This window comes from Callorhinus ursinus, unplaced genomic scaffold (genome assembly GCF_003265705.2).
Source record: "Callorhinus ursinus isolate GAN/ISIS: 27379988/994484 unplaced genomic scaffold, GSC_fseal_2.0 scaffold25, whole genome shotgun sequence".
NCBI lineage: Eukaryota > Metazoa > Chordata > Mammalia > Carnivora > Otariidae > Callorhinus > Callorhinus ursinus.
In genome coordinates this window covers 11,509,347-11,534,468 of record NW_027397087.1, presented here as the reverse complement: position 1 = coordinate 11,534,468, position 25,122 = coordinate 11,509,347, and the positions used below count along the sequence as shown (strand labels likewise).

Here is a 25,122-nt window from a genome sequence, read left to right as displayed (position 1 = left end):
GAATGGGAATCACACAACTTGTGAACACTGAGTTCCGGCCAGTCCCGTCCCTGGATGCCCAAGTGCCCCCCCCCCAAACTCCCACCTTATTCACATAGAACCCACCCTTCCCCACCGCAACGTCGCCGCTTCTATGGCTAAGGGACCAAAACCTGAGAGAACCCGAGCAACTGGCCAGAGCGCAATGCGCCTGCGCATTCTCAGATTCAGCGTTGGGCTGGAACTCCGCCCCATAGGTGGGTCCCTCCGTGACGTGCACACTGCGAAGGCCTATGACTATTGAAGAGAACAATTAGAAGGCCATCCTTACAGGTCCCCGGTAGCTCGCCGTGATCGTATAGTGGTTAGTACTCTGCGTTGTGGCCGCAGCAACCTCGGTTCGAATCCGAGTCACGGCATTGTGGGAACAATGGCACGGCAAGGGGGTTCGTCTTTTTAAATTTTTCTTCTTGCAGTCGATAATGTTTTATAGAGATCACAATTCGCTTTCTTGAAATGAACCACCGCGTCTTTCTACCTTGAAGAGTGAGCCACCCCTAAGATCGCCACCTCCAGTAATTCTCACTTAATGCTGTGAATTCAGTTTCGCAGCAGTTATAATCCCTTCCCTCCCGAAGAAATTGAAAATCGGTGTCTAAATCATTCCACAGCAGCAAAACAGCGCCCCCGTGACCTTACGATATTTTCCTTTTTATGAATTTTTAAAAATTGAGTTGTTTATGTTTAAATAGAGAATACATGCGCACAAGTCCAAGGAAAAGTAAGTCTCCCTCTCATTCCAGGTCATCCACCACTTACTGCAGTTTCCTTCATATCTTTCCATGACAGTCCTTGTATAAACAAACATTTATATAGCATATATGTATAAAAATATGTCCCCCCCTTCTTGCATAATACAAATGACTTCTTCCCTTCCTTGCCCTCACCCGCAGAAGTCAGGCAGAACTTGAGGTGATATATTTGCACTAATAGGCAATCTCCCTTTGCAAGGAAGAGTACACATTGCGGGAGGGCATAGCTCCCCACCCATCCTGTCTTTTTTCTCCCTAGGCCCTGGATCCTGGCTGGGGCAGGTGAGATAGAGGAAACAGATTCCTTATTGTGCTGATAAAAACCTTTGGATGGGAGCCTGGGCTCTGTTGAGAAGCAGTCCTATTTTGATTTCACATTGGAAGGGCAGGGTAGCATCCTAGGTTTGGGGTTGGGAAGAGGGACTTGACCTGGTAGTCCATTTGGAGACCCTTCACTTCCATCTCTCTGATATCTTATTATGAGGATCAAACTTAAATTACAGGCCTCTAGAGTTAGAAAATTCAAGTTAATCAAAGGCAGAACTGAATCTTCCTATGTATATTTTCCAAGCATACAACCTCTCCATAAATATTTGAAGAGAGGTTTCTTATGGAGTCCATAAATGAGTGAAGTGGACTTCATGATTGTACCTTACGTTGTATTCTTTCAAATACATGTTATCTTCATATCAGACAAATAGAAAACTTGGCCCAAATGAAACTCCATCTCTATCTAGAATCTCAAAGAACAGAGAGCATGTGTGAGTGTACTAAGTTTGTGAACAGAGATGGGCCTGAGGCAAGGCTGGAGACAGAAGACAAGGACCAGTCTTAGAAGAAGGCAAAACCCAGAAGGGATCAGAACTCAGGAGAGGACTGGGCATCCAAATTTAGACAAACAGAAGTGAGGACACCCCACTTAGTACCCACTAAGAAAAGTAAGGGCTAAGGACTAGGCCTTGGGACAAGCACAAATGTAGGAGGTTAAAGGAGGAAGAGGGTGTGGCCTGAAAGAAAGGAGGAGAATCATAATAGTGTCATTTAAGGAAAGTGTGGGAGAAGGAGGTTTCAGGGATAGAGATCAGAAGATTCAGGTGCTGCAAAAAAGAAAGAGGAATAAGATAAAATCATTGGGTTTGACACTTAGAAGTCATTGTTCACTTTAAAAACCTTCTATGAGAGCAACTAGATAATGTCTATCAAGAGTCAGAAAAAAAAAATGTACACCCTTTGCCCCAGTAATTCCATTTCTGGGGATCTTGCTAAAGGAAATAATCCTAAACTTGGAAAAGGTATCTGCATAAAGATGTTTATTACAGGGTTATTTAGAAGGGAAGAGAGTGCAAATATCCTGAATGCTCAACAAATAAAGTAAGATTGAACCAAAATAAAATATGTTCATTTGATGATATATTGAATAGTTTTTTTTAAAGTATCAAAAGTACATAAATGAAGTATTAAGTCAACTTTTAAATACCTATTTCTAACCAAAAGGAGTAAGGTTCCCTTAAAAAAAAAAAAAAGCCTGATTATAGGTCTATAGCAGGGGAAGCATAAGTCTGAAATATTTTCTGTAAGAAAGTTAACTGCTCAAAGATTGATGGGACCAAGTCAAAAGGACACAGAAGCCTCTTTAAAGGCCTCCTGTTGGCCAAATTTGGGACAATTTGAGCATCAAAAAATAATGAGTAATAATAGTAACGGATTATATCACACTGAATAGGTAGATAGAGAAATAATTTTTGAGACCATGGAGAGGAGAGAGAGAAACAGAGAGGCAGAGAGAGAAGCAGCAGCAGCTCTTCTTTACAAGAAAATGCCAGATAATAAATGCAAAAGAAATGACAGAATTAGAGTCACCATTTTGCAACCCCCAGCATCATGACCAATAGAAGGAGAGATCATCAATGGAAGCTGAAAACCAGTGGGCAAAACACTGTTGGGAGCAAATAATCAAGGATATCTCAGGATATCCCACCGCAGCTTACTTTAAACTGTAAAGGAAAGATCTGATGGACTCCAAATTAACCAAGTGATCGAGCCCAGCATCACCAATGAAGGGACAAATATGTGCTCCCAGCCTGCCAGTGTAATATAGTGGGAAGTCCACAACATCCCCTATGTAGTGGTCCTTTCCAAAATATCTAATCTGAATCAAATCAGGAGGAGACTGGAAAAACCCAGAATGCGGGACATTCTACATGACAACTGCCCTGGACGCTTCATAGTAATCAATGTCATGAAAAACAAATAACGATAAAATGGGGGAACTGGTCAAGATTTCAAAAGACTAAAGAAACTTAACAAACAAATGTAATGGGAGAGCCCTGGTTAAATCCTGAATCAGGACAAAAAAAATATGTATATAAAAGACATTTTGGCAAAATGGAAAAAATTTAATACGGACTGCATAATAAACAACACTATTGTGGACGTGTTCGAATGGCCCTATAGAAGAATTCTTTATTTTTATGAAATGGCTGCTGAATTATTTACAGCAAAAGTGTCATGATATTTGCAACTTGCTTCAAACGGTCAAGGAAAAAAGAGAAAGGGATAGAGTGACTATGGCAAAATGTTAAAAAGTAGTGAATTTAGGTGAAGAGTATACAGATTTCCACTGTACTTTCTTTGAGCTTGTCTGTAGGTTTGACATTTTTTTAAAAAATTGGAAGAAAATAAAACTTACATAATAAAAATGGGGGGAAACTCTGCGACGTTAAGTGAAAAAAAATAAGGACATAAAATTGTGTATACCACAATTATAGCTATATAAAAATAAGAACAAGAGAAATGATCTTTATTCATTTCAACATTTGTTAAGCTCCTGCCACACGACAGGCTCTACGCTAAGAGATGGGAGGACCCTGCTCCCCTACAGAATCCTGATTTTATGGTGTATGGCTTAAAAGGGATGACTTTGGATCTGGCAAACCTCACCCAAGTCTCAGAGAGCCTTGCTGTGATGACCTCACCTCTAGACCCCGGGTTCCTAGCAAGCTGCTTGGCCCCTATGAGGTGCTCAGCAGCCTGTTTCCAGGAGTGCACACTCTGGTGAGGGAAGAAAGTACATTAACAGATAATTTAAAACAGGAAGTGCAAGGTGTACACAGGGTATTAATTTTAAAATTATCATTTAAATTCTACTTTTATGATATCCACCTCCCTCCTCATCTAACTTTTTTCTATTCTTTTCTACCAGGTATCCTCTCCTTCTTTATGCTACTTCCTACCTCATTGCCTTGGCTCAGCTCATGCTGACCTCATAGCTTGGAGTGACCTTTTGCTCTTTTGCTTTTTCTGCCCAAATCCTACCCAGCTCAGGTCTACCTGCCCCATGAAGCCTGCCATCTTTTGTGTAGACTTGATTGATTCCGTTCCTCTGAGCTGTCCGCAGCTTAACTCCCTACTTCTTAAGCAAACGTGGCTTCATTTGACACCTACCATTGTAAGCATTTTACAGGTTTCAGAGCCTGTTCATTGTCCATCATCTCCCCTAATCTTCCCACAACAGTTTATTATGCCCTCCGCAGATATCAGGAAAGTGAGGATCGGTTGCACTGAGTACCTTGCCCAGAGATCAGGCTAGAGCCTGCAACTGTTGGACTCCTATGTTTCCTACAACCCTACTACTCCAAGCGTGTGTGTATGTTTGGGGGTGGGAGTGGGGACCAGCAGCGTCTGTATAACCTGTGAGCCTGTTAGAACTACAGTCTGGGACCCCACCCCAGCTAGATGTACAGAATCAGAAACGGCAGTAACAAGTTCCCTAGGTGATTGTGTTCACATTAAAGTTTGAGAAGCACTGTCCTATGATGCCAACTAGAATAGGCACAAAGCAGAAACCCAACAAACATTTGGAGACGGGGGCTCTGGGATTCCTAGGGGATTCACAGTTTTGCCATCACATCTTTCTCTTACTCCCCCCCCACCTCTGAGCCCCCTTCCCTTTGGGGCCTAATGTGGCTCTTTGCTCCCTCCCATGGCAGATGTGAGCCCAAGGGTGAGAGAGACTCTGAGGCAGTGCCCAGGGGGATGATGAGGACGTGAAGCTGCTACCTCCCCAGCAGAGCCAAAAGCAAATGTTGGCGTTTGCTTCGGGTCTACACTATTTCTGTGGGGAAACTGGCTTTATTTCTAAGACAAAAATGCCTGTCGCTTGAGCATCCGAGCCTCGAGAGAATAAGGGTTTTGTGATAGACAACATTGGAACTGTTTCTAGACTTGATTTATTGACTTGTCTGTTTCTATTCTGTCACTAACCTGATTGACAATGAAACCTGGGATTTGACTCGAAGGGATTTCTGCGTGTGTGCACGCTGCCGTCAGGGCCGGGTGGGCCTGCTCCTAGCGGCTGCGCCGGTGGGTGCGAGGCGTTCGTGTGAGGGCTGTTTGCATGGAAGGAGGGCGTGTGTGGAAACGATACGGGAGAAGTGGGTATCACTAGAGAGTTGATTATCTGTGATGTGAGACATGCCTGCCTGGACTGGGAAGCAATGCAGTGGGAGCAGTTGGATGGGAGGAGGTAGGTGGGGCTCCCACGGTACACAGAAGAGAGGGGATTGTTACAGACACATCTTATAGAACAGCCCCTTCCCTCGCCCTCCCTAGCTTTTCCTCTTGGGATATTTCCCAGTTAGGAAGCCTTGGGGGAAGGGAGGGGAGGGACGGTAGGCGTCCAAGGACTGGGAAACCAGGATTGTGAGGCGCCGCGCGTGAGCTGGGGAGGGGGAACAGATGGAGACAGGTGCGCCCCCACAGGGGCACGTGTGGGGACACGTGGAGGATTCACCTTCAGTCCAGGATTCGCATCCCCTGCCTTGGGGTCGCCCACTTACTTCTCGTGCGTCCACCCCGGCTGGAAACCCGCACCCCGTCTTCTCTTCCCTGGCAGGGGGAGGTAGACCCCGATAGGGAGCGGAACCCCGCCCCTCCCTTGTTACTGACGAACCCCGCCCCCTCCCGCCGTCCGGCGGAGCTCCGCCCCCGCCCCCGCCCCCCGCCGGGCCACAGAGCTCCCCTCGCTCAGTCTGGCTGGCCCCATGTTACTGAGCGGAGCTCCTCCGGCGGGCTCCGGCCCGGGGCAGCGGGCACAGGGGAGCGCGGGGAGCGGCCCGGGGGGGGTCGCGCCGGGGCGCCGGGGGAGCGGGAGCCGGCCCTGGAGGGGGCGGCAGTGGCGGAGTGGCCAAGTGGCTCCGGGAGCACCTGGGCTTCCGCGGGGGGGGCGGCGGCGGAGGTGGGGGCAAGCCGGCGCCCCCGGAGCCGGACTACCGTCCCCCCGCACCCTCCCCGGCCGCGCCCCCTGCGCCACCCCCGGACATCCTGGCCGCCTACCGGCTGCAGAGGGAGCGCGACTTCGAAGACCCCTACTCTGGGGGGCCGTCCAGCTCCGCTGCTGCCCCAGCCACCGCCGCGGTTCCCGGCCCCACACCGCCCCCGCGCCACGGCTCGCCTCCCCACCGCCTTATTCGGGTCGAGACCCCTGGCCCCCCAGCGCCCCCTCCCGAGGAGCGGATCTCTGGACCCCCCGCCAGTAGCGACCGGGTGAGTGCTGCGCCGGGGCGGGGGTGGCCGGGAGGAGAGGTGGTAGGAGGTCTGGGGCTTTCAAGAGGGACAAAGGTGGTCTGGCCGGGGCCCGGTCTGGGCCCCTCAATGTCACGGTTCCTGGCGGACAAGATCTTAATCCTTGACCCGGGGGCTCGGAGCCTTCAACCACCTTTGTTCAAATTCTCGACTAATCTGCGACGTGTGCCCCAAACTCTGCTTCTGTCCCTGTTATCGCCCCGGGACCAGTGGCCCTCTTCCTCACGGGCTCTGCCCTCCCCATCTCAGTCCTCCGCCTCCTCCCGGGGCCTAATCAGCGAGCTTTATTCTAACGGAATTTGAGCACCCCCCCCCCCACCCTACGCTACGGCAGTTTATGGCCTCCCTGCCCTTTGATCTCTGACCCCTCCCCCCGGGGCAGAGGCAGCACAGAGCTCCATTCCTCCTCCTCAGGGAGCCCAAGCCTCCCTGCAGGTGCTGGAGCCCCAGGAAGAGGGGGGGGGGGCTCTGGGGTTTCTCCCTGTGGCTACCGCAAGAGCTGGCCTTTGCCTTACCCAGTGTGGTACTGGAGCCAGGTGGACTGTTGTTCTCAGGAAGCCAGAACAAGCGGAATGTAGCTCTTCACCAAGGATACTGACCACTGAGGTCCAGGCAGGCCCACTCCTGCACTCCTTCCCTGTCCCCCCAGGTAAGGGGGCAGTCAGTGCTTAGAACCTGTTGCCCAGAAGGGGCTGAGCAGCTGAGCCCACTTGTCTCCTCCTGGCCTCCCCTTTCCCGGGCCCATTCTGAGGGAGGCCAGAGCCTTTGGGGTACCTGCAGGCATGGGATGAAGGGAAAGCTGGGCATTCACTGTTCTGGAGAACATCCACGGTGCCTCAGAGGCTCTGGTGGAGAAGCCATCCCTTGCCCAACCCCAATTCAGCCTTCTCCCTCCTTGATAGCTGAAAGCCATCTCCAGGTCCCTCTAGCCCTAAGTTCCACAACAGTGACTCTGTGGGCTGCTCTGGCTCTGTTGTCCCTGCCTCACGCAACCCTGGAAGCTCAGCTCTGGGGCCTAATCCCTTTCTTCAGTGGAGAACACAGTTTTATTTGATTGGAGAGCAAAGTTGCTGTCTGAATCCATTGGCTCCCGTGTTAAGCCTTTGGTGGAGAGAGCGCCGTTCTGCCCGATTTCCTGGATAAGAAAGATGTGTCGGGGTCAGAGCAGAAGCCTCAGGAATGTGAATTATTTTTCCCCTAGTTCCTGCCATGGGGCATGACTGCCCATCCTGGGCCAGGATCCTTAGCCAGCGGAAGGAGGCTGTGCTTTCATCGCGTCCTTCAGCTCCTCTCCTTCCTCATTGTCGCCCACTGTTGGGCGATGTGAGGTGGTGGTGGCAGTGAGGCACAGGGAGCGTTAGGCCTTGTTCTCACTATTGACCAGTTAGTGTCCTTCTCCCTGACCACTGCCCGTTGGCACATGGGCCTGAGCTGTCCCTGGCCTTCCTCTCTGCAGTCTTGGAATAGCCTAACAGGCTCCCCCCCAAGCCATGGGCTTCTCATGTCTGTATCTCCCACGTGCCTGACATGCTTGGCATAAAAAGGGGTGAATGAAATATGCCCATTGCTAGGGTGACCTGAAGGTCAGAGACTCCCTTAACGGCAGCTCCCTTTTGTACATTTCCCCACAGAGACCCGCAAGGAAGGGGCTGCATCCACACAACCGTGGATGATCCATAGCCTCTTCTCACCGAGGGCATCCATTCCTCAACCTGGGTCGGCCCTGTGATCTGTGGGCTGTTCAGACCCTAGGGCCCAAGAGGTGTCTGACTCCTTTGTCAGCTGTAGGGGCAGGAATGAAATCCAGCAGGATCTCCCAGGAGCTACACAATCTGTGGTTTCTTTAGTGGGTGTGATGAGAAGGATCCAGGATGCCATCCAAACTGGCTCAGGGGCAGGGACATTGTCTCTGCGGGCCCTGACCTGGAGCCTCCCACCATTGAGAGAGAGCAGCTCCACTCGTTTAAGAGCAGAGTTGGGGGGATCCCAGAGTTTTCCCTTAGGACGAATACAGGCTAGGTCCCTGGGCCCCTTATCCTAAACCCAGGTTGCTGTCCCTGAACAGTGAGCCGGCCTGTTCATCTGGAGTTTCTGTTCTGTGAGGTGTTTTGTCTCGATTCTCTGTTCCTCTCCTCTCATCCAGGCAGGTCTTCTTGGCCCTTTGCTTTGGGGTCACTTTCTGAGGCGAGGTAGGGACTGCAGACCAGGATGTGCCATAGGCTGGCCCCCTTTTCTTCTTCTCCTGGAGCCCAGTGGCTGGTGCCGGGAGGACCCGAACCCTGTGAGAGGGCCTGGGTTGTGAGGTTTGACGAAATGGGTGGAAATACTTCCGTGATGAGAAGATTGAGGGGAAACGAGCCCCGTGGAAAGTGAATGTGGGGGGCAGGAGAGAATGGGGATTTAGGCAGGACCCTGAGAGGCCCAGGGAGCTTAAGACCGTTAGTGTCTCCCCATGCAGGGCTCTGGCTGCTGGCCCTCCCTGAGGCCCACTGCCGCATTTGGCAAGGGGGCAAGGGTGCCATCTGGGCAGGCCTGGCAGGGCAGGTGTGGGAGCAGTGGGAGCCGCACCCTGGACCAGGCAGGCAGGGCCTCACCGTCTGGCCATAGGAAGAATTCCCTCATCGTGCTGGGCCCTGTCTGGCCTCCAGGCCACACTTGGGCAGAGGGGTGAGAAAACTGGGCCTTCCTTGCTTTGCTCCCTTTTCTCAGATCTGCAACAGGAAAAACCTGGTCTGATTAGGAAAGGGGGATGGGGATGGGAAAGGGGGCCTAATTGGATGAAGCTTTGAGCTGCCTGTGACCATCTGCACATTGTCCTTTGCCTCCATCCTGCCAAGATGTGTGTGTGTGTGTGTGTGTGTGTGTGACAGAGAGACAGTGAAAGAGATGATGTGAACAATAAGACAGGCACCCTGGATGCATTGAAACCAGGGCTCTTGTTCTTAGCTCATGGAGAAGCTTCTGGGGTTCATGAACCTCCAGAAATTGTGTGCAAATATTCGGGTGCATTAGCATTTTTCTGGGAGAAGGCTTACAGCTCCCAGATTCTCACAGGAGTTCATAGGGCCCAAAATATCAAGAACTTTAAAAAATAGATACACCTCATACGTGGTGTCCATGTGGACTTGGATCTTCCAGGCCCAAATTTGGAAACAAGTGAGAAGACAGGTAGAAAGAGGAAAGGGAAGGAGACTTTGAGGGTGTCCGAAGTCAAACAAGACATCCCTGCCCTGGGATCAGGAGGGCGGGTAGGGGCTGCTGCAGGATAGTGCCTTAGCCATTGTTCACTGAGGATTTCTATAGCATTAAGTGACACTGGCCTGGGCGCTGAAGGGACTCACCACCTACAAGACCTGGTCCTTGCCTTTTTTGAGTTTGTTTGGTCTTGCTTTAATTTTCCTTCTTATGACTTCCACAGAGTCTGGAGTTCTGATCTATTTATCTTGCACATGTCCTCCGGTGGAGGCAGGGGGAGGAAAAGAGAAGGGTCCAGGTGAAGGGACCTTTGTGGACTGGTTAGAGCTCTTAACCCTTTGGGGCCTGGGCGGGCCATCTTTGCTGCCACTGGTGCTCAGCTTTACTGCTGAGGCCTTGCTGGCTACTGGCGCATTTTATGGCGGGCCCATCCACTCTTCCCACTGCCGCCTCCTCACGTTGCGGCACGCACTCTTTCGGGAAGGCATCTGCAGCTTGTTGGCTTGGCCAGTGACTCAGTGACACCTTCAGTCAGCCCTGGCACTCCACCTGTTGGGAGCTGGGAACAGCCAGGGCGCTGCGGACCAGTGGGACACTATGCGAGAGCAGCAGGGGAGCCCAGTCCCCGCGTGCAGTGAGCCTGCGGTACCTCCAGAGCCTGGGGCGCAGCCACGGGGCTTCACAGCACCTCGAGGTGCCGCACTCTTGGAGCTCCCTTTGTGGCTTTCACTGTGAGCTCCTGGAGGACCCGGAAATTTGGTCTTTTCGTCTTTAATGATATAATGGCAGACAGTTACCTAGTTAGTACCTACCGTGTGCCTGGTACCAATTTGAAGCAGCTGATGTGTTTTAGACCAGTTGCTTCTGACAGCGACCCTACGAGGAAGATTCTGTTATTATCCCCAGGTTAAATATAGGGAGACTGAAGCACAGGAGTGTTGAGTCACATTTGCATGGTTTCACAGCTGGTAAGTAGGAGAGCTGAGGTGCACAGCCAGGCAGCCTGACGGCAGGCTGGCTGCCAACACCGTACCGTGGGACCGTGGCACCTCTGGGGAGCCCTGCAGACAGGAGACGGGAGGTGTTCACCGAGCATTTGCTGAGGAACAAGGGGAAGGAGACTCAGAGAAGGAATGGAGAGTGCATCCCGTGCTGAGTTCACCATTTCCCGAACCTGAAGGCCAGCACTTGCCACCCAGTCCTCAGGTGGCCCCAGACACACCTTAAAAGGGTTGTCGACATCCATTGTGTGTCTGTGATGTTTGAACGTCTTATAAGCATGACATTTCTTTGTAATTAGAAAAAGATGAGAACAAATTTGTTTCATGCGAAGGAGTTTCCATGGCAGATAAAATTGGGAAAGGCATTCCAATAAGTGGCAAGAGGGTGCAGAAAGTTTGATCTTGGGAAAGGTAAATAGTATACCATTTCCAAAACTGACAGACTTTCAGCGGAAAACGGATTTCACGGTTAAATACTTTGGAGAAATGCCGAGTTAAACAAAATTAGACAGCTCTCTGCTACACGATTTCTCAGAGCCTTTAACGTGCTAAGAGTGTATTTTAAATCTACAAGGAGAGGAGAGAAGATGCTACATTTCTCAAGTTGTCTGGAAAATCTGCAGCAAGGCACTGAGAGTCAGGAGACCTGGGTCCTAGCCTTGTCTCTATGGCCACCATCTGTGTACCCTGTCAGGCACCTAAACTCTGGGCTTTAGTGTCTGAATAGAAGAGATCACAGCAGCAGGGCTAACATCTATTGAGCACCGACTGCATTCCAGCCTCTGAACTAAGGACTTTGACGCTCATTGTCCTCTTGAGGTAGGTACTAATACCATCCCCATTCTACAGGTGAAAAACCAGAGGCTTCCAGACATTAAATGTCAACTGAAGACATGGAGGAAAGGGGCAGGGATAGACTTTGGGGACCTTGCAGAGCCCAAATCCTGTGACTTGTGCCCCCTCCTAGCTCCCCCCTGGACTGGCAAGCCCCAGGGGTGGGGTCAGGAACTCCTAGCAGGGCCCAGCTGCAGAGCGGAGGGTCACACCAGATGGTGGGCCTGCCAGCTATCTCAGGAGAGGCTTGGGCAGGAAGGAGACTCAAAGCCGGACAGCTGCTCTGGGAGGGGCACTGCCCAGTAGGAACAGGCACAAGAGCCGGGTCTGGAGCCTGCTGGATGGCAGGAGGCATGGGGATAAGGGGGCGTCTGAGCAGCAGCTACTTGCCTACTAGTTTGGAATTATTTCAGCCTTTCAGTAGCATGCTGTCTACTAGAGGGTTTGCCTAAATATTAGCCCTGGTTTTAGGCACCTTCCCTGCCAGTTCTTCCCTTCTGCCCTTGAACCGGAGGCTTTGATCCCCATTAAATGTTGGTTCTCCAGACAGGCTGCTCCTACAGCGGCTACTGGCCTGTGAGAGTGGTCAGAGTTGGGGTGAATGGGGATCTGAGAGCCTGTGTCGCTCCAGAAGATAGAGTCTGAGAGAGGGAGGCCTTTTGAACATCCAGGAAATGTGCACTGAGCACCTTCCTCGTGCCAGGCCCCGTGATGGATGCGGTATACAACAGTGAGTACAGTAGTCAGGTAAAGGTCCCATAAGCAAAATAAATCATGATAGAGCAAAGGTGTCAGAAGCCTGCGGAGGCAGCTCCCCCCCCCCCCCCCCCCGAGCAGTTTTGCCTCCTCACATGACCTAGAAACCACTGGGAAGGCAGGCCTGGCCTCTGACAGGGATCCTATGTGCCCAGGGTGGGTGCCCATCTTGCCAACCTTCCCAGCAGGTGTTTCTGCTTCTGCTCCTGACTCCCAGCCCTGTGGGTGGCTTCTCTGGGTGACGTGCCCAGGGCGGGGGGCTAGGGTTTCCTGGAGCAGGGTGTGGAGTCAGGGATGGAACAGAGGAGCCATTGAGCTGCCCACAGAGGTGCCACCTGGGTGCCCGCAGGCATCGTGGGCTGGCCCTCAGGAGGCCCATGCTGGGCCTGGGAGGGGTCACAGTTCAAGTCCAGCCCAGGACTCCAGTGGGAAGGACTGTTGGGGGGAGCTCTGTAGAGTTGGGGGGACTGGAGCTTAGGCCAGGCACTTCTCACTAAGCAGCTCCGGGACTCAGTGCTCCGCCACCTCCCCGCTGGATTCATGATGCCTTTCTCTTCTGAATAAACAAGGAAAAGTGCTTCCTTTGTCCATTCTTCCTGTTTTATGTGAACTAACTTAACAAATATCTACTGAGCACTTTTAGGCACTGGGTATTTAGCAGTAAACATGGTTCCTACCCTCAGGAAGCTCACGGTCTACAGGAAGACAGATGATAAAACAAGTATTTACTACACAGTGTAATAATAGCCTAGCACAGAGGCACCTAACCATACCTGGGGGGAGAATGGAAAGGCTTTCTGAAGAAAGAAAATCATCTAATGCAGGCAGAGGGAAAGCTTTTTTTGGTAAGAAACAAAGCCCAGAACTTTCAGGTAACAGAATGATCCAAGGTGGGTAGGGAGAAACCGAAGAGGAAAGTAGAATCTTTAAATCCCTTTAACTTTGGACTTTTTCTTGTGGGCATTACACTGTTTAAGGATGGCACGTCCAGTGACTCAGTTACTGTTAAGTAGCTGCCACATAGGAGCGTGAGGCTGGGTGCCCGCTGCCAACTCCAGAGCCCCCTTAGTCAGGTGGGTGCGGCTGTGGGTGCTAGTAGGCCTGGGAGGAAGCAGCTTGGGGTGGGAGTGGATTTCTTTTCTCTGCTTCCTGGAGGAAAGAGGACTGGGGGTGGAGAGCGCCAAGGGGAGATAGGCAGTGATCTAGTAGCAACATTTTTCTAGTACCTGCTGTGAGCCAGGTGCTTCTTAGAGCTTGAGAGACAGAAACAACAAAGAACTGTAGGCTAGTGGATGAGCTGATGGTGGGGATGGTATGACCTGAGATGGTGGTCTTCTCAGAAGCAGGTAGAGATTTGAGGGAGGTGAAGGAACTGGGGGGCTTGGGTGGAACAAGGTGGAACATGGTAGGGGCTGAAGAACTGAAGGGGGAGATGGTAGGAGTCGTTGGGATGTGCTTCAGAGACCCCTAGAGGGGCTCATGGGGGGGGGGGCCAAGGAACATGCATGAGAGGTCTCTGTCGGGGGGGCAATTTCCTTTCTCCATCTCTGCTTTGCTAGGGGTCCCAGATCCACTGACCCTGGGCGGGCAGTCACCCCACAGCCTCCCTGCTCAACTGGCTCCCGCAATCCTGATCTGGCCCAGACCCAAAGCCTACACCAAGAATGGAGGAGGGGCAGGAGTGGCCCCTCCTCGTGCCGCGGGCCCCAGAGCCACTTCTTGTCAATGCCTGTCAACTCAGTGTGCAGTGCTTCCCCTCAGGTGCTGGCAGCCCTGGGTGGGCTGGGCTCCGTCTCCGCCTCGGCCTCCCCCCTTCAAGCAGCCTGTGCCCAGCTTGGAGAAAGGCTCTATTGTCCTCCGCTGCACCCCGCCCTGAGCACCTTGAGCTCTTCCTCAGGGTGTGTGGCTTGCAGTTCGCTCTGCCTTGACTGGAGCAGGGACAGAGGGTTGGTCATGAACCACCTGGGAGGAGAAAGGGGCAGTGTGGGATGTGGAGGGTCAAGGCTATGCCTTTCCTGTTCCTGGCCCCCAGGAACCAGGGAATTTCAGCAGAGTGCAAACCCTGGCTTTCCTCAGGGCTGTCCTTAGGTGGTCTCTCTCCCGGGATGGCCAACATGCCTACTCGTGGCTGGTTGACAGCATAATTTTGCACAAAGGGCACAGTTTCCAATTGGGTTCCTCCACTTAGGCAGGATGGTCTTGGGCATATTGTTCCCTACCTGCCCTGAGCCTCCATTTCCTTAAAATGAGTATAATAATACGCACATGACATGGTGATGAATGTTCTGAGGATAGCCCAGCAGAATTGTGCCATAAAAGGAGTATTTGGCTTTTCTTTTCTTGATGGTCAGCAAATTCTTCTTTGTTCAGCATCTGGGATTGAATTTGTAGGCATGGTGGACCAAGTTAATCTCTGAGTTGCCTGCTATTCCCTACTTGTTCTTTGAACTCCAACCCCTTTGTAACCAGCTCTCTGAATTAATTCCCTCTGTTGAACCATCTGGTTTTGAACACCTCTATCGCCCTGCCTGGACCTGGACTGAGGCAGGCCTTAATGAAGCCTCCCTAGAGCTTCATCCTGGCCATTTAACCTAAGGGATGGCCCAGAGGCACAAAATTAACAGAAAAGAGAGATCTGCCACTCTGCTGGCAATCTAGTAGGGGAACTCTGCAGAGAAAGAGCCAGAGCTTGTGTCCGTTCAAGCTCAGAGCCTGCCCTTGGATACCTCGGGCTCTGGGTCTAAGACATTCTGTTCGGGACTCACTCCCATGGACAGAGCATCTGGGGAGTAGCAGAGCTATCTCTCAGATGTCTGAAGCCTGCTCTCCTCACTGTCTTCCCACAGTTGGCAATCCTTGAAGACTACGCGGACCCGTTTGATGTTCAGGAGACTGGTGAAGGCTCAGCAGGAGCTTTGGGAGCCCCAGAGAAGGTCCTTGAAAATGACGGCTACATGGAGCCCTATGAGGCCCAAAAGATGATGGCTGGTGCGTGATGGAGTCAGGGGTAGGGGAATTGCTCTCTGAAGCCTTGGTATTTGCACAACAGGCTCTGGGACCCACAAGACTAAGGACTGATTCCATGATCCCTTCACTGGGTCCTTGGAGACCATGGGTCCACCATGGACCACCTTGGGTCCTTGGCCACTGCCTTCAAGAGAGACATTTTGGAGAAAGAGCAATGACTTGTGGTACCTGATACGTGAGGTGGTAGAGAAGGCCACACAACCAAAGGTCAGGCAGATAGAGTTAGGATAGTCAGGAGGGCAGGATAGTGGTGTGGGCCGGGGGTCATGGAACCCAAAAAGAGAATCACTAGCTTTAGGGAAGGTGGTGACCTTGAGATGATGTGATGTCAGAGTGAAACATCTCTATGGCAATGTCAAGGAGTGGGGGCAGAGAGCAATGAATAAGACCTGGTCCTGGGGAGCAGAGCAGAGGTCAAGAGAGGACCCAGGGAAAGAGAACGAATGGGGGTGATCTGAGAGGAGGACAGGGGTGAGTCAGTCCAAGCCAAGGCCCCAAGGCAGAATGGAGGGAAGGTTTGCTCAGGGGCAGACAGTTTTAGTGTTGGGCATACCAAGGAGCCCAAATGAGAGAGGCCACGAGGGGCAGTGAAGGGCCTTGAAGGCTGGAATGAGGCATTTGGACTTGCTCTCGAAGAGGAGGGAAACCAATGTAGATTCTTGAGCAAGACAGAAACAGGGCAAATATGGCATTTTGAGGGGATTACTGAGGCTTCGGTGTACAGAACAGACCAGAAGAACTGGGCATCAGAAAGATGAGTTAGCAGTTGTGGAAATTACTGAGGCTCTAAGGGAGCAATAATTAGCACCGCTTTCTTCCCCTCCTGAGCGTGGAGATCACTGAGAAGTAAGAATAAGGAAACAGACAGATGAAGATAAGATTATGTCAGCTTTATTACTGACAAAGTAGATTGGAGAACATTACTTAGCTATGTCTCCACAATGGGCTGCTTAATACTTCACAGAATTAAACTTGCCCACTCAGGCTTGGGCCATGCAGCACAGCTATAAGCCCCTTCACGGGGGGCAGGAGGAGAAAGAGCCAGAAGGCAGAGCTGAGAAAGAGAGCGAGCATCCGCTGGTGATCAGATAAGCTGCTCTCCCTCCTTGGGAGAGGGGTGGGGGGCAGAGAGCGGTCAGGAGTGTTCTTCCATGGGGCTCATGGAAGCGTGAGCCAGTAGAGTGGAGGAATCTAGATGCGGAGAGACGAGGCTGAGAGTCATCCGGTACTGGTGGTGAACAGATGGGATCTGGAGAATGAAGGAGGGCCAGGACCGAGGAGAGCAGTATAGTGGACAGAAAGGGAGAAGGTGGGAGGGTGACTACCGAATTTAGACCAGAGGGGTGTGTCCCCCTCGGAGGTCCATAAATGACCTGCAGTTGTATGTGAGAATTGGCACATTTTTTTCTGGGGAGTAGCTCCATAGCTTTTATTAGATTTTCACTGGGGTCAACGATCCCAAAAAGAATCACCGAACAGACTAGAAGAACTTCTGGGGAAAGTGGCAAGTTTGAAACGTTCAAGTGAAAGATCTTGATGGCAACTGGAAGTGTATAGGGTGCCATGAGACTGGGCAAGGAGTGAGGGCGAATCAGACCTGGTTCTGGGGAACAGAGACCGAGAGAGGGGCCAGGGAAAGAGTCCAAATAGGGGTGTTCAGAGAGGACGACCATGAACATGACTTGTCAGAGGGGACAGTTTCACGGAGGGAGTGACCAGCAGTATCTGAGCAACAAAGAAGGATTTTCTGTTTGTCAAGTGATATTACTTGGGATGCAAGGAAAAAAATTGGAGCTGAGTAGCCAAGAGGAGGTGGATTAGGAGAGGACCCTGCCTCAGTTTCCAAAATGCGTCAGCCTCATTTCCCAAGTCCTTGCTGGCCATCTAAAGATCTTTTTTCTGTCTTTCACGCTGGTGCTTTTCTGCCCCTGCCTCTATTGGATCCCATTGCTTTTTGGAACCCCAGAGGTGTTTTGAGGGCAAGGGACCCCGGATGTGTGGCCACTGGGCCCCCAAAGCCAGTGGCATCTCCTCTGAAGGAGGCTTGGTGTGTTGCTGAGGGCGCTGCCGGAGGAGCTGAGCTGGGCAGCCAGGGCTGCTCTCACACCTCCCCTCCTGCCTTGCCCTGGCAGAGATCCGGAGTTCCAAGGAGACAGCAGCTCAGCCCCTGCCTCTGTATGACACACCCTATGAACCAGAGGAGGAGGGGGCCACCCCAGAGGGTGAGGGGGCCCCCTGGCCCCGGGAGTCCCGGCTGCCAGAGGATGACGAGAGGCCCCCTGAGGAGTATGACCAGCCCTGGGAGTGGAAGAAGGAGCGGATTTCCAAAGCTTTTGCAGGTAAGCCCTGGGCGGAGAGGGTGGGTCTGCTGGGGCCTCTAAACAGCTCTCCAGGCCCAGGGGAGTGGAAGGAGTGGACCCCAGGGGCTCGGGGAGTCCCCGAAGCTGGGCTCAAGGGAAGCATAGTTGAGTGCATCCCAGAGATTGGTGAATTGGGCAGGGTGGGTGCAGGGTCAGGGAACGGGCACGGGAGGATGAAGGGTCTCCCCTGCGTCACCACCTCTCAGAGGCCAAGAGGCTTAGGCCACTTCCGTCTTTTGGGAGACAGGGCATATTTTAAAATAAAGAAATTCCCAAACAAAATGATAAAACTTGCGACATGTTAAATACTTACACTTAACAAAGGAAGGTATTTAAGCCCCCAGACAATGAAAACGGCCGTGTGTAACCTTTAGAGATCCCAGCCCTGAATCAGAGAGCTGTGCCCCCCCCCCCGTAGCAGGCTGTGCCAGACCAGGGGCACCTGTGCCCCAGGGGGATTTCTGACGAGCAGGAACTGGTGGGGGAGAGTGAGGTTGTGAGAAATCCCCTTTGTTGAATGAGGGTTAGGTTTCTCCTGTCCCAGGCCTGGAGTCCAGCCTGGGGAGGTGTGTGTTGGTGGTCTGAGTGGGTGCTGTTCCAGTCTGGAGAGCCTGGAGATTGCTTTTAGCCCCGGATTCTTGATACAGTGGAACACAAAGGGTGGAAATGCCATTCAACTTCACCCGGACTCCCATGGCCCCCTCACCCCTCCTGGAGCTGGACTCAGCTCTCTGCCCTGTCCTCCCCACCCTGGCAGCCAGACTGGGAAACCACAGGTTTCTAATTTGTTTCCTGTAAAGCATGCACCATTGAGGATGGACCGTTTATCTCCAGAAGTCTCCTTGGAGAATCAATACTGTTTGGATTGCTTAATGGGAAAATCTATGCTCGTCATTAGGAAACCTCGTTAGCAGTCCTGCAGCCGCCAGCGGCATCCCTGTCTTAATTGTCAAGGCTCAGGATTGAGGGTGTGGGGGGTAAATTTCAATAAAACATCTGCCCCCACATCGGAGTATTCCTGACAGCCTGGAGCTGGGCTGTCAGTCTTGCTGCTCATGACTTCCCAGGCCGTGGGGAAAAGGTGGCAAGTCTGAGGGTGCCAGGAGGCTGTGGGAGCCTGGGTGTGGGTGCTGGGAGGCAAGGGCAGCTTGTTGTCTCTCTCTCCCTCCTCTCCTGGTCCCTTTGGGCCCGGGAGGCTTATGAGGGTTCAAATGAAGGGGGCCCACGTGGCTGGCAGTGCAAGACTGTGCATCCTGCTATTTGCTACCTGTGCCTCCCACCCTTTGACTAAGCCAGCCTGGTGTGGGCACTGTGGCTCCATCCAACCCTCTGAGAGTCCTGCTCCCCCCTCAGAAGCCACCCCTGCCTCTGCTCTGACCATCCTCCTTTCTAGGCTGTCCTGTGTCCTGGCTCTGGGTTTTGGTGTCTCAACCTCTCCCTCTCTCTGTCTCTCTGTCTCTGTCCCTGTCTGTGCCTCTTCTCCCTGCTGCTACTGGTTCCAGTTGACATTAAGGTCATCAAAGACCTACCTTGGCCTCCGCCGGTGGGACAGCTGGACAGCAGCCCCTCCCTGCCTGACGGGGACAGGGACATCTCCGGTCCAGCCTCACCCCTCCCCGAGCCCAGCCTGGAGGACGGCAGCGGTGGGTCTTGTGGGAGCTTCTGGCCAGGGTGACATGTCCTCTCACGCCTCAGGCCCTGTCAGCTTGGGTTGGAGGAGCTGAAGTGGGGCAGGGTTTGGAGAACCCAGGAAGAATCCCCCTCGTCCTGGAGGGAAGAGAGAAGGGACGAAGCACACATTCCTCCTTCCTCCCAAAGGTGTGGGGAAGGTGTCTTCTAAAGGAGTCCCTTTCCAAATGTCTTTCCTACCATGCCACAAAAATCCACTATTTTAAATTCACTTCTTTGCATAGGATTTTGCCTGCCCCAGTCCTTTGGCAATGCAAATAACTCTTGAGGTGGGGGTGATGCTAGCATAGGAAGTGTCTGACTCCTTCGAGTAAGGGAAGGGTCTGATCCTTGCATCTGGTGACTGAGAGACAATAAGGTCCTGAAAGTGCTCCAAGGAGAGAAAAAGCCCAGATGAGAAAGGAAGCACTGAACGCTTCATCTCTGTTCAGTTTTGTACAGAATGTTTGTACATTTGGGCCTGAGTGTGAGGGGTATTTTGTAAATACAGGATGAAGGAGGGTCTCCGTCGCCTGCCCGCGTGTGCCTGCGCTCATGTAGACCACTGGCTTCCTCCCTGCCCTGTGCTGGCTCAGTGGTCAGGCCTGCCCTGGTCTGGGAGGGCAGAGCCGCCTCAGCCGGGCTCCTCGGGGTGGGGGCAGGGAGCCTGTGGGCAGCAACCCTGGGGGCGGGGGAGGGGCGGGCCGGCTGGCGGCTTTGGGCAGGATTAGCCTGTCAGGATGGCACCAAGGGGAATCGGATAATTGTTCTCAAATCGATAAGTCATTTCTACAGAATGGCTTGGCAGGGTGATATGGAGAACGGTAATGAACTCTGAGGAGGAGAAAGAAACAATATTATCAGCGCTGAAGCCACCCCGAGGGGGAATGGCATAGGGGAAGGCAGGCCGCTGCTCCAGAGGGAGAAGTTTAAGTGGTTTCTCATGTTGCTCCTCTCCCCTCTCCTCCCACAGCGTGGAGACTGGTAGGCACAGTGTGGCATGGGAGGGCTGAGCCCCACCCCCAACGAGGGAGTGGACCCAGGATTCTGTCCCCTGAGCCAGTCAAGCCCAGGGGCATGTCCCACACTTCCAGAACATTCCTTTGACCCCTTCTGGCAGAAAATGGGGGTGGGGCCCCAGTTATTCTACAGGGCTCTATCTCTAAGGTCCTCAGAGTCTATGACTGGTATATTCCCCACAGCCCAGTTTGAAGGATCTGAGAAGAGCTGCCTGTCACCCGGCCGGGAGGAGAAGGGGCGGCTACCTCCCCGACTCTCTGCAGGGAACCCCAAGTCAGCCAAGCCCCTAAGCATGGAGCCCAGCAGCCCCCTTGGGGAGTGGACAGACCCAGCACTGCCTCTGGAAAACCAGGTGTGAGTGTCTGTGTCCAGCTGGGGACTCTCTCCCCTCCTCCCTTCCCCTCCTGCCACTGGCTTGCCTGCAGGGGACACCCAGAATGGGTGGGCCAGGACGGCGAGGGACCCAGCAGAGATGCCCCCCTTCCTCTCTCTTGTCCTCAGCTGGTACCATGGGGCCATCAGTCGAACAGATGCCGAGAACCTGCTCCGACTGTGCAAAGAGGCCAGCTACCTGGTGCGCAACAGTGAGACCAGCAAGAATGATTTCTCTCTGTCCCTCAAGTGAGTAGGGGTGGGCCAACTACCAGCGTTAGGCAGGATTAGCTTGTCACCATGGCACCAAGGAGAATCCATGGGAAGACAACCAGCAGGACAGGAGGAGACTCCAACATTCTCCCCGTGCCCAGCCAAGCTGGGGAGAACTCCATCCCCATGAACATTTGCTGACTCTGGGCCAGGCCCTGGGGATTTGGAGCGGTCTGAGGCTCAGCCCTAGATCGCAAGGGGCTCAGAGTCCATTAGAGGAAACAGTCAAGCTACAGTGTCCATCTCAGAAAGTTTCTGTCACTAGCTGTGTGGCCTGGGGCCCCCTTAACCTCTCTGGGCCTCAGTTTTCTTACTTATAAAATGGGGGAATAATAATATCTACCTTATAGGGAAGGATCAAATGAAATAATATATGGGAGGCACTTAACATGGTGCTAAGTGCTAAATAAATTATCGCCATCATCTTTATTAATGGAAGTCCAAATGTTCTTCAAGCACAGGCAAAGAGATGGGAACTTTGCCTGCAGAGGCTGGGTCCTGGGGGGAGGGTGGGGCAGTGGACACGAAGCTGTTGTTCACTCTGAAGAAAGAAGTGGGCAGGAGGTCTGGGTACTAGTGGCTGATAACTGCATTTTAAAGGATCCAGGAAGAGGAGGGGGAGGCAGGACCCTCCCTTCCCTTCAACCTTCCTCCTAGGGAGCAGATATACACAGAACGAGCACTGGCCTCCGAGGCCATCCTGGTAGAATGGCCAGCCCTCCCCTCGGGACCCAGGAGTTCTGCCTGGTAGAGCCTGCACCCCACATGGCAGCCTGTCAGATGGTGTGTCCATTCACATCCCCCCATCACTACTGGGACATCTGTACTACCTCCTACCACATTTCCCAGGGATATTAGAATACAGGTATATCCCCACTTCAAACAAATGCAATATACAGAAATTTGGGACTATTAAACAGATCCATTTGAGGATAATTATTCAACTTCAACTAAAAGCTAATGGGAAGATGCCAGTCTATAGTCAAATAACTTGAATTTTATTCTTGGGCTTAATAAAACTAGCTATGTGATCCTAGGCAAATCATGTAACCTCTCTGGCCTTGGTCTCTCCCATTGCAAAATGCATTGATGGGTACCTCTTAGGCTTCTTGCAGCTCTCATACTCTGCAAATTATCATACAATCAAAGGAGCATTTAGGAAAAGTTCATCTGTCAAAAATCTGATATAACACTAGGATGTGTATTGCTTTAGTAGTTAAGAGTCATAGAGCATCTACTATGTGCCAAGCAGCGTATATACCCTCTCCAAACCAACTACCAACCTGCAAGATGAATCTCTTTTTTATAGCCAGAAAGAAATACAAAGAGGTATGTGACTCGCTCAAGGCCACCAGGTAGTAAAGTGCCAAAAGCAGCATTTGGACCCAGCTCAGTTCAGTCTGACTACAAGAACAGCACTATTCCATTGCATAGCTCCACCCGTCCTCAAGTCTGGAACAGTCCAAGGCTGGGTTAGATAGCAAGGGTCTGGCTCCCTACACCGAGCAGGGCAGGGCTCCGCCTTAGCCTGGGGAGTAAGAGGGGAGGCAGGCCTGGATGCTGCTTCAGCCCTGGCTGATCTGGCCCCACCAGCATCTGTCTGCCAGAGCCTCGTTTGCATATAAATGGATTCTCTGAAATACAATTATGGTTTCTCTGTTCTCTGTAATGGAAGGGCTTTCACTGGTAATTAAACAGCTTCCTCCCAAAGCCATGTCAGCTCTGGCCCTGCGGCCCAGCTAGTCCCACCCAGGCTCCTGAGGGTTGGGCAAGGACTCGGCTTGGGACTTTATCCCGGGAGGTCAGTTATCCAGATGGAGGCTTGTTGCCACTTTATTGCCCTTTTTGGCCAAATCTGTCCCTCAAGGAGAAGATATAATGCAGTTTTGGGGAGAGGTGATCATCCCAAGTGGACTGTGGGTAGGGGTTGTCCCCAAACTGTGAGAGGGTGAGGGAAAGCAAGGGCCAAGCTGCTGCCCACAGCTTTGGGCCTGGGCCATGGCATAGGGCAGACGGGGGGGGGGGGGGTGCGGGGAGACTGCTCACTGCCTCCCTTCTCTCCCGCCCCCAGGGACTGCACATTTTCCTCGGGCCCATAGCTCCCTTCCCCAGGGCCTGTGTGGTCACTGTCAGCCTCAGCTGTTACCTCAGGCCTCCAGAAGAAGGATGCCCGTGCCGCCGCACCCCCCCGCCCTACACACATACACCCAGCCTGGGGCCCGCAGCAGGCTTTAGGGCACTGGATCCTGGCGCAGGGAGAAGAAATTGGGAGGGTGGGTGATAAAGGACTGTTTTTTCCTGTCATCACTTTCCTCTCTTCAGTCATCCACTCTCCATCTCCACTTGTGGGCCCAGTGAAATGGGTCCAGTCAGAGCCTTCTTTGTACCTAGGCAGGGGAGGGAAATAAGGTTTGCCAGCCTCACCTCTTTTGAGGCCCCCCCCTCACCAGTCCTACCTCCTATACTAGTTTCTGAGCCCTGCACTTGTCTCCACATAGGCTCTGGCCTGGAGAGACAAGTATTCAGGCTTCAGGGCTCCCCCATGCACTGCTTCCTCCTTGCCTGTGGACGGGGCCTGTGGTAGCTTGGGCAGGTGCCGTTCTTGCTCTGGCCCCACCCCCATGCTTTCTCTCTAAGACAGGGTGCCAGGGCAGCTGGGAGCTAGCCAGAGCTCTGAGCAGCAGGGTCCTTGTCTGTGGGCAGGGCCGGGCACTAATGTCAATTTCCTGGATTATGTCAGGGAGCTGGGAGAGGCAGTGGAGCCTTTCCTCTCTGAGGGAGGGAATGGAGTTATAGCCTCATCGATGATGTCATCCTGGGCTGAAGGGATAGAGGAGCTGGGGGCTTGGCCCAAGGCCCAGTTAGCAGGAGGGTAAAGGGATATCCCCGGGACAAGACAGTGGAGCCTTCCCGATTTGGGAGGGACCTCCAGAGCAGCTAGCTAGCTCGCCCCCTCCCCTGGTTTCTGCAAGAGAGAGCCTCAACCAAGATTCACTTGGTTGTCACATCTGTCCACACACTGTCCTGCCAAGGATGTTTGTGTCTCCACATCAGTCACTAGGAGCCCCCCACAGGTGTCGTCCCCCACAGCTCAGAGATGGGGAGGGTAGACCAGCTTTGGCCATACAGGCTGGAGGGCGCTGGTGCCTGGGTCCGAGAGTTTGGGGTAGGGAGAGTGGTCGCTCCAGTTTCCACCTGCACACGCCCTCTACACTCACTACACACACATTCTTGGCATGCCTAGTGCCCTCACCACAAAGCCAATGCCTACTGTTACCCATTCACAAAATCCCCTCTGCCTCCTCCCTGTTTTCTGGACTGACCTCCACCTTCCCTCCTCACCTCCACAACAGCTGGCTCAGAACAACCACATTTGCTGCAGGGGTGGGGGAGGGGAGGGCGACCGGAGAGGGCCCCTACTCACCAGGGTCTCCTCTCCTCTTCCCAGGAGCAGTCAGGGCTTCATGCACATGAAGCTGTCCCGGACCAAGGAACACAAGTACGTGCTGGGCCAGAACAGCCCACCCTTCAGCAGCGTCCCTGAAATCGTGCACCACTACGCCAGCCGCAAGCTGCCCATTAAGGGGGCCGAGCACATGTCCCTGCTCTACCCCGTGGCCATTCGGACTCTGTAGATGGGTGGCCCGGGCACTGTGACAGATCTGGACCCAGCCCTGTGCCCATCCCCTGGCTGAGGGCTGGGGCCCCTCCCAGGGACCTGTTCTGTCAAACCTTTCTTCCCCTCTCCCTGAGATCGAGTGGAAGCTGGAGATTCCTTAATTTATTCTAAACGGGAAGGCCTACTGGGGCCTCGGAGTAAAAGGAGTAAAAGGTGGTCTGGAGCCGAGGACAGAGGAATCCCTGGGGAGAAAGGATAGCCCCTGGTCTCCAGAGGAGTTTAAGATCCGCAGCTCCCCGCCTTTTCCGCCCCTAGGGCACAGGTGGCGACCCCCTTCCCCACCGACTCCTTCCCCCTGGGTCAATGCGGGGTGGGGCAGGACGCGGGCCTGCGGGGCGCCCTGGCCGCCTCCACCCCTAAAGCGCCGGCGGGCTCCGTCCAGAGTCCGGTGCGGGGCTTTGGGAAGGCAGACCCCCCAAGGATGGAGCTGGCCGTGGGGGTGGGGAGACGAGGGGAAGGGCTCGGGCCAGAGGGAACTTGCGCAGTCCCCGGGCCGCTCCGGCTCCCGGCCAGATGCAATAAATAAACCCAGTCCTGCCAGGCACAGCCGCGTCCGCGCCTCC

General features: G+C 53.1%; 1 protein-coding gene, 1 long non-coding RNA gene and 1 other non-coding gene across 3 annotated transcripts in view; 2 read left to right on the top strand and 1 right to left on the bottom strand.

The window, feature by feature from the left end:
• Positions 1-304, bottom strand: part of LOC141369994 (uncharacterized) — a 34,684-nt gene extending 34,380 nt beyond the window's left edge. Inside the window, exon 1 of the long non-coding RNA XR_012373614.1 lies at positions 106-304. This is a non-coding gene — a long non-coding RNA (uncharacterized lncRNA). The remainder of the gene's footprint in view (positions 1-105) is intronic.
• Positions 305-326: 22 nt separating this feature from the next.
• On the top strand, positions 327-398 carry TRNAH-GUG (transfer RNA histidin (anticodon GUG)). The gene has a single exon. It is a non-coding gene; the product is annotated as a tRNA-His (tRNA).
• A 5,435-nt stretch (positions 399-5,833) lies between these two features.
• On the top strand, positions 5,834-25,122 carry SHF (Src homology 2 domain containing F). Its single transcript, XM_025884064.2, is given in 8 exon segments — positions 5,834-5,908; positions 5,910-6,335; positions 15,007-15,148; positions 17,320-17,526; positions 19,050-19,190; positions 20,418-20,589; positions 20,737-20,856; positions 24,329-25,122. Coding segments are annotated over 8 exon segments (1,470 nt in total). The 3' UTR covers positions 24,516-25,122.